At 38.3% G+C, this 17,795-nt stretch overlaps 1 protein-coding gene across 2 annotated transcripts in view; it reads right to left on the bottom strand.

Moving 5' to 3' along the window:
• Positions 1-17,795, bottom strand: part of VPS45 (vacuolar protein sorting 45 homolog) — a 68,393-nt gene that overhangs the window by 25,961 nt on the left and 24,637 nt on the right. For both annotated transcript variants that reach the window (XM_007463488.1, XM_007463487.1), the window contains exons 11-14: positions 14,831-14,989; positions 14,517-14,624; positions 13,594-13,715; positions 35-166 (exon numbers count right to left, since the gene is read on the bottom strand). In XM_007463488.1, coding sequence (XP_007463550.1) covers positions 35-166; positions 13,594-13,715; positions 14,517-14,624; positions 14,831-14,989 — 521 coding nt within the window. The remainder of the gene's footprint in view (positions 1-34; positions 167-13,593; positions 13,716-14,516; positions 14,625-14,830; positions 14,990-17,795) is intronic.

Here is a 17,795-nt window from a genome sequence, read left to right as displayed (position 1 = left end):
GGAAAGAGTTATAGGACTGAATGTCCTCCCTTACCTTTTCGTGTTATGCACAGTGGTTCCCCCCAGGACAATCCTCACTCCAGGAGTGGTACGGTTCAGGTTATAAACTGTTAGAGCCTCTTCATAGGTGGCTCCTCCAATTATAAACACAATGATATCCTGAGGTCTACAATAATGAAGGAAATTAATATCATAGGATAAGGGGGAAAAAAGGCAAAATTTGCTGTTACTATCATATACACAGTTTTAATTTCTGAATCTTTCTTTTTTGGTAAAGGAATCAAAATTAAAGCAGAATAGAATAAAAGGTTTAAAAAAAGTTTTAATTATCTGAAATTGGCAGGAAACAGAGCAGGAAATGCTGAATAGTGATTTGCTTTCTGTTTATGAGCGGATGTCATAATTTCTGTGCTGTGGATTTCAGAATAGCACAATAGTGTTTGCTGGAACCAAATGTAGGAATATTCTTTTATATTCAAGAGGCTGAAGAGTACTTCACTGTGATATGGTATCAATATAGCAGTAATTTATGCTTGTACTACACATCTCCTTTCACGTATAAGCCCTTCGTCAAATACTTAGTACAGTGTCATTACAATGGCTTCTGTCCAAGGACCTCAAAGTATTTTGGAAAGTAGTGGTATATTTGGATGTCCGCATAATGCGGGGACAAGAAACATTTAGTGCAAAAAAAGAATGGGATACATAAATTAATGGCGCTTCTAGAAATCCACCTCTTCTTAAAATCTTTGCTCCTCAATCCTCTGATAAACCAAGAAAAAGAAACCATGGAAACAAAAAAAAACCGGTGGGTGTAGTTTTGATACTGGACATGCTGACGCATCAGCTCAGTCACTAGCCTCATTTAGGTTGCACTGTGTAGTTTTACGGTGCTTCAATCTTTATCAAAATAGCTTTATAACAAAAGTGAGTGGTCCTCCTATTAGATCCTTCTGAAGATATGAACAAGAAGGAGATCACATTATTTTCAAAACTGTTAAAGTCTGCCTTGTTTTTCTTTTCTCATGCCACCAAGAGAAGATAAAATTACTTAATCTTAGTAGGCAAATAATTTTGTTAAATCACTTACCGGCCATTATTTAAAATGACATCAAGCAGAAGCAACCATTTTGGAAGTTATAGAACAAAACTAAATAGAAATATCTTTAGTCAAAGGATGTACATGCTTATGTATAAATCATGGAAAAAACAACAACCAACCCTACATTTCCTTTCTGTTTGTCTCTCTCTCTTTCTAAAACACCTTGAAGGAATCACTAACTGAGAGAGTACTTGTTCTTGTGGGACTTCATGAAAACAGAATCAGATGTTGTGGCTATTTTAAAATGTTCTGGTGCAGCCACTATGGAAAACAGTATGGAGGTTCCTCAAAAAACTAAAAATAGAGTTGCCATATGATACAGCAACCCCACTCCTGGGCATATATCCAGACAAAACTATAATTCAAAAAGATACATGCACCCCTATGTTCATAGCAGCATTATTCACAATAGCCAAGACATGGAAACAACCTAAATGTCCACTGACAGATGAATGGATAAAGAAGATGTGGTACATATACACAATGGAATACTATTCAGCCATAAAAATGAATGAACTAATGCCATTTGCAACAACATGGATGGACCTAGAGATTATCACTTACTAAGTGAAGTAAGTCAGAAAGAGAAAGACAAATACCATATGATATCACTTATATGTGGAATCTAAAATATGACACAAATGAACTTATCTATGAAATAGAAACAGACTCACAGACATAGAGAACAGACTTGTGGTTGCCAAGTGGGGGAGGGGGGAATGGGGGAGGGATGGACCGGGAAGTTGGGATTAGTAGATGCAAACTATTATATATAGAATGGATAAACAACCAGGTGCACAAGGAACTATGTTCAGTATCCTGTGATAAACCATAATGGAAAAGAATGTATATATTTGTATAACTGAATCACTTTGCTGTACAGCAGAAATTAACACAACATTGAAAATCAACTATACTTCAATAAAAAAAAAACTTTAAAAAATAAATGTAAGAATGTTCAGATAATCTCTGAATTGCAGAGATACCCAACAAAGGCTCCCAATAATGAAGGGGTGGTCATTTTGCAATTGATTTAGCAGAGTCAATTATGACATTTCTATGTGAACTTGGGACTTAAAATCATGCCTTTGAAATGCTACATTTTAAGACAAGGTAAGCTTCATTTGAATCTACCCACCTGAAACAATGTATTTAGCATCATGATGCTTTAAGTGTTCCACAGTGTTATATATTCTACAATCATTTTTTGTTACTTTAAAATATACTGTTTTGGGGAATTCCCTGGCAGTCTGGTGGGTGGGACTCTGTGCCTCCACTGTAGGGGGCCCTGGTTCCATCCCTGGTCACGGAACTAAGATCTTGAAAGCCACGTGGTATGGCCAAAAAGAAAAAAAAATTATAAAGTAAAATATCTGTTTTTGACTAGATAAATGTTTGCACATGGTATAATATAAAAAAAGGGCATATTGTAAAAAAAAGTAAGTTTCCTTCTCACCTCAGTCCTCTTGCACCCCAGTTTCTCTCTAGAGGCAAACACTATTACTCATCTCTTATGAATATCCTTTCAGAGATACTATCTATGTGTATATACATATATTTACAAATTTACATATTCATATTATAAGATACATGCATATGTATGTATATATTTAATATATATTTTACATACAGTCTATAAACTGCATTTTATATATAGTCGTGTGGACATACTGTGCATTTTAAATTTTGGTAGGTATCTCCAAGGTGTTCTACAGATGTCATTCTACCAGAAATTCAGGAAAGTGCCTATTTTTCCACATCCTGTCAGTACTGTGTATTACCAAGGCTTTTGGTCCTTTTAAACTAAGTTGATCACTTGCTCCTCCTCAATACCTTCTTTACTTGGTTTCCAGGACATCACATTCTTCTGATTTTCTTCTTACTTCATTAGTTGACATTTTTCAGTGTCTCTTGATGGTCTCATCTCATCTCCCTGATCTCTTTATTTCTTTTCTTTTCTTTCTTTTTTTTTTTTTTGGATGCGTGGGGTCTTTGTTGCGGCACATAGGATCTTTCGTTGTGGCACGCTGGCCCTATGTTGTGGTGTGCAGGCTTCTCTCTAGTTGCAGTGCACAGGATTCTCTCTAGTTGTGGCATGTGGGTTTTCTCTCCCTAGTTGTGGTGCGAGGGCTCCAGAGCGTGGGATCTGTAGTTTGCGGCGCGCGAGCTCAGTAGTTGTGGCACATGGGCTTAGTTGCCCCGCGGCATGTGGGATCTTAGTTCCCTGACCAGGGATCAAACCCACGTCCACTGCATTGGAAGGCAGATTCTTTACCACTGGACCACCAGGGAAGTCCCTCACTGAACCTCTTAATGGTAGAGTGTCCAGAACCCATTCACCGGTCCTCCTTTCTTCTTGATCTACACTTACTCCCTATATCTGTGTAATGTAGTAGCTACTAGCCACATATGGCTATTTAAATTTAAATTTAAATTAATTAAAATAAAATAAAAAATTCAGTTCCTCAGTGGAACTAGCCATATTTCAAGTGCTCAACATCACATGTAGCTACTAGTTACCTTATTAAATAGCATGGAATAGTACATTTCCATCATTGTAGAAAGTTCTATTGAACTGCACTTGCCTAGATGATCTCACCCAGTTTTGTGGTTTTTAAATACATTTATCTGCTGATGACTCCCAAATCTCTATCTCCAGCCCAGACTGCTCTCCTAAACGCTAGACTTAAGCATCTGTCTAATCGACATTTCTACTTGGCTGTTTAGTTTATTTCTGAATTCGGCATGTCCAAATCCCTAATCCTCTCCCCCAGGCTTGTTCCACATATAGCTCTCCCCATCTTAGTGGATGGCCAACCTATCTTTTCACTTGCTTAGGACAAAACTTTGGAGCTATCCTAACTTCTCCTTTATGGCTGCAGATCTAGTGAGAGGAAGAGAGGGAGAATCTTGAATCTTATAGGCCATGGGGGGATCACTGAAGGGTTTTAACAGGTTACCATGATCAAACTTGCTTTTCTGAAGGATAATTTTGGCAGCTATGTGAGAATGAATTGGGGGTTGCTGGTGGGAAAACCTGGAGAACAAAAGTCTACTGTAACACTTTTGGGAAGATGTGATAAAAGTTGGAACTAAAGAAATACCAGAAGTGGAGGGGAAGGACTGGATATAGAAGACACAAAAAATGTAGACTCTTCATTCAGTAGTTGGTCAATGATTAAATGTGAAGGATGAGGATAAAGGAAGAATCTGTGATAACTTTAAGTATTCTGGTTTTGGTGACTAGGTATAGTGGTTTAAGTCTGAGAACAAAGAAAGCAAGACTGACTGACTTAAGACAAAAACATGTTGTTCTTGAGATACCTGTGGAACATCCCAATGGAGATGGCAGCTGAAGCCGTGGGAATAGATGAGTTCTACCTAGGGGGATCATGTAGGATGAGAAGAGAACCAAAAGACAGAGTTTGGGAGGATTCTTTAACATCTACAGGATAAGCAAGAACAGTAGCTAGCAAAGGCAATTGAGAAGGAAACTGTCAGAAAGGTAGAAGGAGAACCAGAGGGAGAGGCCAGGGGACAAGTGAGTTTGAAGAAGAACAGAATGGTTAAGTGTTAAATGCAGTAGTGAGGTAAATAAGTGAGGACTGAAAGAGACCACTGTGCACATTCCTGCAATGTGATTTTGCAAGAAGAGTTTCAGTGTATTATAGTGGAGCAAGATGCCAGGGTACATGGATTGAAGAGGTGAGAAGTGAAGATAGCGACTTTATCCAAGAAGCCTGACTGAAGAGAAGACAGGTTAGAGGAGAACCCAGGCTCAAGGGCTTTAAATACATTACTTAACAGGAGAAACTTGAGTATGCGTGTAGTCTGTGGAAAAGTAATTAGAAGAAAAGCTGAAAATACAGAAGAAGGAAGGAGGGAGAGGGAGAAGAAGGGGGAGAGAAAGAGAGAGAGGAGAGAAAGTGCAAGTAATTACAGACAAAGGCTTCCTTCAATGATGGTAGGAGTCTAAAACGAGTGTTGGCAGAGAGGTTAGTTCTGAATTGGAAAAGGGGATGTATTTCCTTTAGAATGAAGGAAGGAGATTAGGTAGATATATGTAACTAAGTTTATAAACATGGGGGCTAGACACTGAGGGAGCTAATGTCTGACAGACTCAATTTTTTCCACTGTGAAGTAGGAAACACTGGTGTGGGTCAGGTGACTTAGACATTATTGAAAACATTCTAAACTGATGTAGTGAATGAGACAAAGAGAGAGAACTACTAAGTTTGACTGAGTATCCCTGAAGGCCCAAGTGAAGTGAGAAACAGTGAATTTGTAGTGGCCCTAATCTATAATTTGTATGATTTCCTCTAGTAGCACAGAAAAGAGATATGAGCCTTAAGCCTAAATTATTAATCCAATCTTAATCTGGTGCTTTAGGCTGCCGGGAAAGAGGTTCTTTAGAAACTTATAGGAAAGCAATACCACTGTTCACGAATGACTAAAATTTTCTATACTATCAAGGTTTTTTCCTTCAAGGATTTGCCTCCAGTTACTGGCCAGCTTTTTCTTGCTGAAAAAGGTCATTTGCTTAGGACGAGTTGTATAATTGTGATAGCAATATTTTTCTACCAAGTATGATAAATTCTCAATTATTTGGGGACTGAATATTCAGGCAAAATACAGATTCTTGTCTTTTTCTACATCTGGTATGTGTTGTTTCAATTCTTACTAATATTTCTACAGAAGGGGAAGGGGAATATGAACATCTAAAACTGAAGTTCAGCTCTTGTCAGGATCTTTAGGGGTGTATTTCATAAGAGATCAAATAAACTACAATTGGTTGTAATTTTAAAAACTGATATGAGTCCCTGTAACTTTTACCATAGTATTACCCTCAAGAATATACACTAAATTTCTAAGGATATATATTTTTAAATCTTCCCACTATATTGGTTCTAGAGGTACCAATGATCTGAGATAATAATGGCTTCTGAAGTGCAGTCCCAACTGGTTTAATATTCATTAAAGAATGAGTTCTTTGGAAAAAAAAATTCCAGTGTTATAAGAATGTGCCATCAAGGAGACTGAGGACACTCTACCAACAGTTTGGTCTGTGTTGTAACTATCTAGGGTCAGCCTAGGTGGAAAACAGGAGGGAAAAAAAAGGCTGTTACAGTATTCAGAAACAATAAAATCCTCAAACCTGAAATGAGTTTTTTTGCCAGAAAATGAGTATTTTTAACAGTAACATTCCATAAGCAGTGCTCTTGATGTTGAGGGAGAAATCTAGCTTGAGACCCATTATGCAGCTTATCTTGAGTAAATACTCATGAATTACACAGAATACTCCATTAAGAAGAAGGGAAGCAGGTTTCTCCCTTACAGGGGTACAGTGACTGATGAGAAGAATTAGACAGTAACACTTTTGTTTTGAGCTCTTGATCTGGTAAGTCAATTTAAAAAGCAGCTAAGGGGGGCTTCCCTGGTGGCGCAGTGGTTGAGAGTTCGCCTGCCGATGCAGGGGAAACGGGTTCGTGCCCGGGTCCGCGAAGATCCCACATGCCGCGGAGCGGCTGGGCCCGTGAGCTATGGCCGCTGAGCCTGTGCATCCGGTGCCTGTGCTCCGCAACGGGAGAGGCCAGAACAGTGAGAGGCCCGCATAACGCAAAAAAAAAAAAACCCAAAAAACCCCCAAACAACAAAAAGCAGCTAAGGGACTTCCCTCTGGTCCAGTGGTAAAGAATCCGCCTTCCAATGCAGGGGACGCAGGTTTGACCCCTGGTCAGGGAACTAAGACCCCACATGCCACAGGGCAACTAAGCCCATGCGCCACAACTACTGAGCTTGCACGCCTCAACGAGAGAGCCCACGTGCCGCAACTAAGACCCAACGCAGCCAAAAATAAATAAAATAAAATAAATAATAAATAAATCTTAAAAAAAAAAAAAAGAAAAGCAGCTGAGTGGAGTAATAAGGATCTCCCTGGAAAATGATGTTGCTTTTCCATAGCTGCCCTCTGCCTATCACCTGCCTCTAGAGTATATATCTTTCTTATGGAAAAGAAAGGCAAGAACTGGGAAGGAATAAATTCAAGCAGGTTTCTAACATAGCCAGAGAACACTATTCTTTAGTCTGATAATTTCAGGGTGCTGGAGTATTTTCATATTGATGGAGAGGGAAGAAGATGCCACGGGTGGTAACTGTGGGTGTAGGTTATATCAGTGTAACGACAAAACTTACATGTAGGGATAGGCTCTTAGAGCTTGACTCAGTTGTGTACCTAACAAAGATGACTATGTCACATTTGGTTATGAAAACATTAATAAATGTTTTCCTGAGCCTCCTACTACTTAGTCAGGCTGGCTTAAGGAGGAACATTGGTGAAAAAAATAAATTAAAAAAGCATCCCTGACATTTTTCCTTTTAATTCCTTCCCTTAGTGAATTTTTTTTTTTTTTTTTTGTGGTATGCGGGCCTCTCACTGTTTTGGCCTCTCCCGTTGCGGAGCACAGGCTCCGGACGCACAGGCTCAGCGGCCATGGCTCACGGGTCCAGCAGCTCCGCGGCATGTGGGATCTTCCCGGACCGGGGCACAAACCCGTGTCCCCTGCACCGGCAGGCAGACTCTCAACCACTGCGCCACCAGGGAAGCCCCCTGGTGAATTTTAAAAGTAGATGTTCTGATGAGGCCAACAGTAAAACATACAGCAAATCATTTTTATATGATGGTTGAAGCTAAGTGGAATACACAAGTTCAATTCTTTGTACACATCTTCCTGTGCTCTGTAATTCACCATAGCAACCAAAAGCATTAATTAATGCAGATAGCAAACATTAGAAAACAGCAGTCTGTTCATGCTGTGTGTACATATACATATATATATATATATATTTATATATATATACATACATTTATATATACATACATACATACATACATACATACATACAGGGACACCTTGAGAACCCAACCAATTTATACTCTATTGTATTAGAAAAATAAAAAAAAATTCACATACAGTGTTTCTGGAAATCATTACTTTAATCGTTAATCATTCAGTTAAGCAGAAAAACAAACTTTTAAGAGGCAGTATTTTATCTACTTTGTGGACTGTTACACTTATGGCTAAAATTCAAATTTTTGAATCTAGTACTTACAGGTAGTAAAGATCATATGAGCATTGACTGTAGGAAAAAAGGCCAATGAGAAAGGACTGCTGCTTTCATAGAAACAAAAACAACAAGATTCTACTAAATTTGTATAAATGTGAAAGAGTACTTCCTTTTTGAATTGACTAATTCTGGAATGCATGACCAGATAGCTCCCTTTTCTCACCAAATGTTTAAGTTGCTTGTTTTTATCAGGGGTAAGAAGCAATTCTGGAGCGAGAAAAAAAAAATCTAGCCTGATAAATAGGATATGTGGGAGTCCCATCTGCCGAGAAGGAGCAAACCCAATTTGTGGATATAGCTATACTGCCAAACAGGTTAACCAGTAACTTAAAGCTAAGGGCTAAAACATCCCTACAACTGTTCCTGGTTTTGCAAAGTTGTGTTCTTGCCAGATCTCCTGTGATATCTTCTATTATGACAATAACAACAAAACCAAGAAGTTCTATCATGATGAGACTTAAGTTAACCATAAAGATGACTAAAATCAATGACTCTTTTAAATGTGATAACCCAGTGTGAAGACGGTGCCTAGAGCTGAGGGGGGGTCTAAGTGAATACAGAGCCAAAATACTGTACAGGCAAACTGCAAAAGTCGAAATTGTCTGGTAACATCAACCAAATTTACTCTCTAGTTCACATTTCCCAACTGTAAATCTTGTCATATCACCTACTACAGATGCCTACATAAGAAATCTGACAATATCTATTGAACATCTATATGTAAAGCACTGTGTTAAATATTGTGAAAAACCCAAATATTAATAAAACATAGTTCTTACTTCAAGATTACAATACTTAATACAATACCTAGTGGGAAGGATAGACATGTATACAACTAACCACTGTCTCAGTATCCAGAGGTAACCATTATTAACAATTTCTTTCTTCTTTCTGTTAAACAGGGCCAGGAGGTGGCATAGGTATCCTCTGTGCCCCCTACTATGGTTTCATAACCATTTCTCCGCCTTCTTCAAAATTTCCACTATCTTAGAAGCTTATGATATAGTTGCACTGTTTTCTCCTGACCTCCTTTCCTGGTCATTTTCTTATTCCCTGAAGACTTCAGCTCTGGTACTGTCCTCTCCTTTTCATTCCTGTTCCTGCTCCTTTCAAGATTTTCAGTGACTCTAACACCAACGTGGATTACTCATCTCACATCCTGGTCTCCTCACCCACACTGATTCGTTCTTTCATCCCTCACAGCCACCAACATCCATGATTATAACATAAACTTTTGCATTACAAGTATCCACAATATGAAATCTTGAATTGAAGACCTCTTTCTCTAATAACTACTCCCTCAACTTTTAATTCACTTATGCTAATGCCTCTACTGTAATATTTCTTTGACCTCATCGATACCTCCAATTCATTCAACAATATTTTTTTCACTATCCAATACCCTCCATCTTTTTTTGTTTCCTAAAATCCTGGTTGGACCCAGCTATCAGCCTTCTCCTCATTTAATCTAGTGCAGCTAAAAGTTGCTAGAGAAAACCACACAACTAGGTTCATGGGCTGTATTTTAAATTAATGACCACAGAACTCCAGTGGGCACTCAGTCGTGCCTAGAAGTCCTACTACATTTCCCTAGTAAATCTGATTACAAGCCTACAAGATAACAATTTCACAATGTTTTCTCTTTTTATCCTGTACTTTACCTGATAACGACATCATATTTTACTGAGAAAACAGAAGTAATCAAACAAGATGGCCCCATGTTCTCAACATCAAAGCTGTTACAGTGGGGACTTCCCTGGTGGCGCAGTGGTTAAGCAACCGCCTGCCAATGCAGGGGACATGGGTTCGAACCCTGGTCCAGGAAGATCCCAAATGCTGCGGAGCAACTAAGCCCGTGTGCCACAACTACTGAGCCTGTGCTCTAGAGCCCATAAGCTACAACTACTGAGCCCATATGCCACAACTACTGAAGCCCGTGCGCCTAGAGCCTGTGCTCTGCAACAAGAGAAGCCACCGCAATTGAGGAGCCTGTGCACCGCAACAAAGAGTAGCCCCTGCTCGCCACAACTAGAGAAAGCCCACGCGCAGTAGTGAAGACCCAATGCAGCCAAAAATAAATAAATAAATTTTAAAAAAAAGCTGTTACAGTGAAAGAAGTACCTCTGCTCCTATCAAAATCTTCTCTGCTTGTGTTCTAGATCTCCTAAAGACTTCACTTCTGCAAGTCTTGCCCTTTCTCTTCTGCATTACCTATTTCTCCTTCTCTAGGATAATTCTCATCAGGTTATAAGTATGCTCTAGAATCTCTCATTCCCCTGAGCCTACAATCTCTTCTAGCTACAATCCCATTCTCTGACCCCTTGAAGCAAAATTTCTTAAAAAGTGTTACATACTGTTTGTTATCTCCATTTTGTCTTATCTCTTGTAACCCTCTCTAATTTGGCTTCCAAACTCACTGAACCTGGGGAATAGTCTGATGGATTTTTCACTGTCCTGACTTTTTTTTTTTTTTTTTGCGGTATGCGGGCCTCTCACTGTTTTGGCCTCTCCCATTGTGGAGCACAGGCTCCGGACGCGCAGGCTCAGCGGCCATGGCTCATGGGCCTAGCCGTTCCGCGGCATGTAGGATCCTCCCGGACCGGGGCACGAACCCGTGTCCCCTGCATCGGCAGGCGGACTCTCAACCACTGTGCCACCAGGGAAGCCCTGTCCTCACCTTTTTTATGTCTCAGAAGACTGGTCTCAGGTAACCACTCACTCCTTGATATTTATGATACCAAGTTTTTCTGGTTTTCCTCCTATCTTTCTGTCTCTTCTTCAGTCTCCATTGCTGACTCCAATTCTCTATTCAGTGCTTAGTCCTGCGTCCTCTTCTTTACCCCTAAGTGATCTAGTCTAGTCCCATGGCTTTAAATCACCCAAATCTTGTTAACTCCCAATTTAGCATCGAACATTTCCATTTGATTATCTACCAGGCATCTGCAATTTAACAACAAAACTCTTGATTTTCCCCCCAAACCTGAGAGTTATTCTTGGTTTCTCCCTTACCCTTGTCCCATTACTCTACTCCATTAAATAAGTCTATTGATTCCACCTTCTCTCCTAGGTTCCTTATCCAAAGCACTTTCATTTCTTACCTGGACTATTGCAGCCACCTCCTAAGTAGTCTTTCTGCTTCTAACTTTGTCTTCAATAATCCATTCTCCCCACAAGGTGATCTCTTAATACATAATTCAGTTTATGTCACTTGAATGCTTAAAGCGCTTCAGTGGGTTCCTATGACATTTAAAAATTTAAAAACCTCTTTACCAGAGCCTGTAAGACCCTATGTGATCCAGCCCTACTTATCTTCTCAACTTCTCATTTTCTTACTTGTTATGCTCCAACCACACTGGACTTCTTTCTGTTCCATGAACTTGCCAAGTTCTCTTTCTTCAAGGACTTTGTTCTGGTGTTCCCTCTATTTGTGAGGCTTTTCCTCCTAATCATTATGAGATTGGTTCTTTCTTGTAATTCAAAGCTCATCCTAAGTATCACTTCTTCAGAGAGGTTCTCTCCATCTAAAGTAGCCTTCCCCACTTCTACAAAGTTACTTTGTAGCTTATTACCCTATTTATTTCCTCAATAGCACTTATCTCATTCAAATTATATTCAAATTTCTTTACTAGTTTACTGTCTGTCTCCTTCATGTAAGTTACTTGAAGGCAGGTACCTTGTCTTTCCTGTCACTTCTATTTCCCCAGCAGTTCTTGACATATTGAAGGCATTCAAATATTTGTTATATAAAAGGATGAAGTAACTGAATTATTATTATTATTATTATTATTTTTTCTTGCGTTATGCGGGCCTCTCACTGTTGCGGCCTCTCCCATTTGCGGAGCACAGGCTCCGGATGCGCAGGCTCAGCGGCCATGGCTCACGGGCCCGGCCGCTCCGCGGCATGTGGGATCCTCCCGATACGGGGCACGAACCCGCGTCTCCTGCATCGGCAGGCGGACTCTCAAGCACTGCGCCACCAGGGAAGCCCTGAATTATTAACTATATATATATTTAGGTAATAGTGACAAATGCCCACAGATGCTGACAACTGATAAAGAGAGCCTCATTTTGAACTTTGTTTGGAAATGAATTCCCCAAATTAGAAAGGTTTGCTCTCATGAACTAATCATCCACAATATTCTTCTGGTGGTCTATTATGTCCCTTTAGCAATAAGTGGCTAATTTCTTATTCAATAATTCTTATATGAAATTCATAAGAAAATTAATATTTTTACTTTTATCATGTTAATTAGAAGGCTATTTAATAGAGTTATACTGTTTTTCAAAAAGCCTCTCAGATAGGTGAATAGCTTTGGGCTGGTTTTCATTCTTACCACTTAGCTGACATTTCTAAATTTTGATGCCAAATGAGTATACTCTCTGAATTTAACCCCAGATGTTCTGCTTCTCAACCTTGGATTTTTAAAAAGATTTCTTTTTTTTTTTTTTCTTTCTGTTCTGTTACCAAATTACAGAGTTTTTTTTTTTTTTTAAGGAAAAACATGAAAAAATATATTTTATCATACAAGAGTTATTTATGTACCTCAAAATATTTTTCTCCTTTCAGAAATTCATTACATTTATAAAACACTATTCTTCCAAGGCCTTAGATTATGATTAGCTAAAATAATATAAGAATTATACCAACAGTAACAATTCTCACATTAATCTATCCAATAGGATTCAGCTACATATATTTGGCTCTTTATAATATGTGGTCCCAATAAAAAATACACAAGAATATAATTTATAACTAGGTAGAATTTGTGTATATTTAAAATTTCAGGTTGGCTTATGTAAGTTGTTCTGGACAACTTTTGTTTTTAAAAAAACTAACAAACCACTGGATTAAAACGACAATTGCTTCCTTCAGTTAATACCCAAAAAGAAAGCCATCCTTTTCTCCTGTGTGACAAAAGGCCTTTGTCAATTAGGTCTCAGTTTATATACTGGCCACATTTGGCAAAGTCCAGTCCTCACCAAAAATAGTAACAACCTGCTCTGGATGGTAATCAAGCAGCAAATCTATTTTCAGCCTTAATGTTTGAAACTCCAAATGCTAGATGCCATGGAACTGAACCTTAAATGGCATAAGTAAACTGGTCTGAGACTAAAGGACAGGACACAGTATTTGGGGCTCTCCAAAACATCTGTTTCTTTATTCCAAAAGAAACAATGTTTCAGGCTTAGTAGGGGAATTTAAATCTAACTTTGACACATGTAAAACCAAAAGAATCTTAGAACTGAAACAACTGGGGAAGGAAGATTAGAATGATATAACCTTTGCTGTAGTCTCTTACATTACCCTAAATTTCCTATTTTCTTAGTGCCTCTGGTTTTTATTATTAATATCTTTGTTATCTTACCTGTCTCTGAGTGTGCTGGGGCCTAGATAAGGATACAGGTTTTCCTTGAGCTTTCCTTTGATGAGATGGTCCAGGGTCTCATGTAAGAAAGGCTGATGCTGAGTATATACATTTTCTACTCCCTAAGACACGGGGAAATAGTTCTTATGTCATTTTTTTTTGGAAATTGCAATATAACAGTTAATGATACTCATATCAGAAAAGGACATGTACTCAATAGAGATTTCACGGGACAAGAGTCAAGCAGGAATTTTAGGAGAATTTTATAGTTAATTATTTTCATCAATTAGAAATGGTCTAATCTTATGAAAAAACTCTAATTTAAGGTTAGCTGTTATAAAGGAATTTTTAAAATGCAGTTGCTTAAATCCTTTATTATCTCTTCACTGACACCCTTCCTTTTGTGGAAATATTATATGATATGTAGAGCAAATAAAAGGACTACGTAGCAAAGGAGACTAGAAACACTCAGGAAAATGGAAAAATTTCAGGAAACATAAGAAAGCCTAGCAGATTAAAACTAATTTTTGACCATTTTAAGAAAATAGGTTAGTATTTTTAAAAGATCTACAATTGTTTGCTTCATCTTTAATTTCCATCAGAGAAAAACAACCTAACAAATCTTAAACAAATGGAGTAAAATAGCTATGACTAACAGAACTGTCTGCCTTTTTATTCTTGGGTATTTCCTGGAAATATCTCATTATTCCCTTCTCAGTTATTTGGACCAATGATGATGCTGTTCCAATACAGAAAGTATTTAAAGAAAAAGCTTTCAAGAGGATGTCTGCTTTAATTTCACCTAACTGACATAGTACTAGATCAGCAGCAATCCTGAAGTTACTTTGAAGATCATATTCACTCACTCTCAGCTTCAGGGACTTCAACTGTTTCTCATTTAGCAAAGCACAGAGATATCATACCTTCAATCCTTTGAGGAACTGTTTGGTAATAGCCACAGCATCTTTGGGGCTGAAGAGGTCACTTCCTCTGACCCGTTTACCACCATATTCAACAACTGTAGACACAAGCTTTTTTTTAAAAAAAAAAGATAGAGAAACAACCTCTTATTGCTTGTGGAACAGGAAGAAAATAACTTTATTAAGGAAATGAAAACATGAGAGGACAGAATTATACATTTCTGTGAATAAAAACTGTGACATTATTTGTCAGAATTAAGGCTATAATACTAGAATTTGGTTCCTGTTTGATGGGATTAATATATAAATCTGGTTACCTTTCGATACTTCTCAGAAACACCTTTATTCCTAAGGTCCATCATTAATCCTGGTAGGCTATTGCTGCTGTGTCGCTCATAATGTAGAGCATAAAGCATCACCAGGCGCACAGCATCAAACTCTGTCACTTTGGGGTTCTGCAGGAGCCTCTTTACATTCTGAAAAAAGAGAGAACTAATATTTATCCTCCCTTCACTTGGGTGATGTATAATATCTTAGTTCTAATAATTATTGAATGGTAGTGATACATCTGACTAAAATACATATGACTAAGATCACTACTATGGCAATGTACAAGTCATAGGCTTAGCAACTGTTTCAACTACAGAAAATTAAATGCCTTTTGCCTAAGATAAGAATTAAATAAGGACATAAATTCTCATTGTAATTGCTTTAAGACAAATATGAATTTAACTATGGTTATTTCCCCTTTTCTTTCCTTTGATTGAGATGGTCCAGGGTCTCATGTAGGAAAGGTTGCAATTTCCTCACTGAAAGAAGGAACACATACCATTTCCACCACTATTTCTACCACTTCAATCAATACAGCACAGAAGAGAACTGACCAGTTGACTTGTAAAACTCTACTGCCTTTTTTAGTGTCAGTGACCGACCAGTGAAATGGAGACAGTTTGGTAGAATTTTACATAGGACGACTGGGCTTAATCTCCAAGAAGCATCATATATAACAATATGTCTCAACATGGCTTACAGAGATATGAATATGTAACAGCATATAATCTCTAAACTGAATACGTAAGACCTTAAGAGGGCAGGTACTGACAGCAAAGGAAGCTAGACAAAATCATGTTTAGGTTGTATCAGTCCTCACATTAAGGGACTTCCCTATACTATAGATTTATATTTATTATGCAGAACAAATTAGTTAGAGCCAACAAATACTTTTTGTTTGTTTGTTTGTTTTTGCGGTATGTAGGCCTCTCACCACTGTGGCCTCTCCCGTTGCGGAGCACAGGCTCCGGACATGCAGGCCCAGCGGCCATGGCTCACGGGCCCAGCTGCCCCGCGGCACGTGGGATCCTCTTGGACCGGGGCACGAACCCGTGTCCCCTACATCGGCAGGCGGACTCTCAACCACTGCGCCACCAGGAAAGCCCCAAATACTTTTTGATCACTCTCTAAGCAAAAGGCACTATGCCAGGCACTGGAGGGGACACAGAGATGAGTTGGAGACAGTTTCTGTCCTCAGTGAGTTCATAGACAATGGGGTAAAGGGGGATAAAACAAGTATGTTCCATTCTGCTATAAAGTATGTAAGAATCTTAATGCACTTAGCTCTATGAGATTGGTAACTATGGGAATAACACAGAAGGAATATTGGTTTACATGTAAATTTTTCAGCAAGTTAATATTTAGAAAAGATCAGGCACAAGTTTCCTCTTTAAAGAGGAAGCTTTACCAATATGTTAAGGAAAAAAGATGAAAATCCTACAGAAGTGTTTTTTTTAGAAGTAACTGGTTTTGTAGCTTTAAGAACTGCTGTGCTTTCCACGATGTTAAGCTATGTGGGGAAAGGGCAAGTGCAAATGAAAAGGATGCAAAGATATTTCTGTGTTAAAAAGCGAAACAAAACAACCCCAAACTGACTGATATCCCCATATCATATTTTTAATTTTGATGACACAAGTCTCTATGAGAAGCAAATATTTTTGAGACCTTATATGTCGAAGAATAAAACGTGAGCCCCAGGAATAACCACAAAGGATGGTCTGAGTGCATTTCTAGGTGCAAATGCCAGCGAAATTTAACTGTGTTAGCATTTTAATTAGGATTATTATTTTATCAGGGCTCTGATTACAAAGTTATATAAATTTTAAGTGATCTGCTTATAACCCTATTTTCCCATAACCTTTGTTTATTTTTAGTGCATGATTTTGCAGAATGTGAAGCTTTTTCAGGAACACATATGTGGTATTATAACAGAAACATATGCATGCAAAAACCAAAAACTGAAAATCAGTGCAATGGGGGACAGGGGACACAAAGTGCAGAGAAGCTCATCTGGTTACTGAGGGATCAATTATAAAAGGTCTTAAAAACTAAATTTTGGAATTAGTTTGAGAGACTGAAAGAGATGCTATTAATAGGAATATGGAAATCAGAGAAAGAAGAAATGAGTTGGGCTGAAAGACTAGTAAGAGCCTTGGAGGGCACTGGATTCTGAGGACATAACAACTAACATCTGTAGAGTACTCTGCAACTTACAAGACGCATTTACATACATTGTCTTTTTAGAACTTCACAACAACCAGGTCTAATGACTAAGAACTCTTTTCTTCACACTAAAGAGGGACTATGATGAAATGGGGAACCTCCCAGGTAGCTTTCAAGTACAAAGTTCTCTGGGTAGGATTCTTATTGTTGCTTTTTAGGTGAACATTTCACTACCATCATCCTTACAGGATCAAAAAGGAATACATTTCTCTTCTACAGATTTAAACCCTGCAGTCATAAAATTTTCCTTACCTCTTTTTCCTTTTGTGGTAACGTTTCCACACAGCAGTGACTAAATACAGACTATTTAGAATATTTGTTTAAATGTCCCACTAATTTCTACTATAATATGGAGAAAGTTCAGGATACAAATTAATTATCAAGTAAAAATACACAATTTCATATGTATCTCAGTCAACCTGGCATAAGTTTAAAACATCCATCTGGGATCTCTGTTGTCGCTTTTCTTATAGGCACAATGTTTCATTTTCTGCCCTTGCAGTCACTCTCTTTTTACCTCAAATCTACTCAATTTCTGACGGACCTGTCCCTGTACTTCTAAGCAAATCTGAGATACTCAAGTAACTGTAAACCCACAAAAACTGGTATGGGGACAGTCAAAGACTATTTGCAGTAATTAGTTTATACCCTTCCTATTTGCTCCTTTCTAATTACCTTTCCTTGAATCTTGACTCTTGGCTCTGTTTCCCATTTAAAAAATCCACTTCT

Source organism: Lipotes vexillifer, unplaced genomic scaffold (assembly GCF_000442215.2).
Source record: "Lipotes vexillifer unplaced genomic scaffold, Lipotes_vexillifer_v1.1 scaffold1034, whole genome shotgun sequence".
Taxonomy (NCBI): domain Eukaryota; kingdom Metazoa; phylum Chordata; class Mammalia; order Artiodactyla; family Lipotidae; genus Lipotes; species Lipotes vexillifer.
The sequence above is the reverse complement of the archived record's forward strand: the minus strand, read 5'-3'. Positions and strand labels throughout refer to the sequence as shown.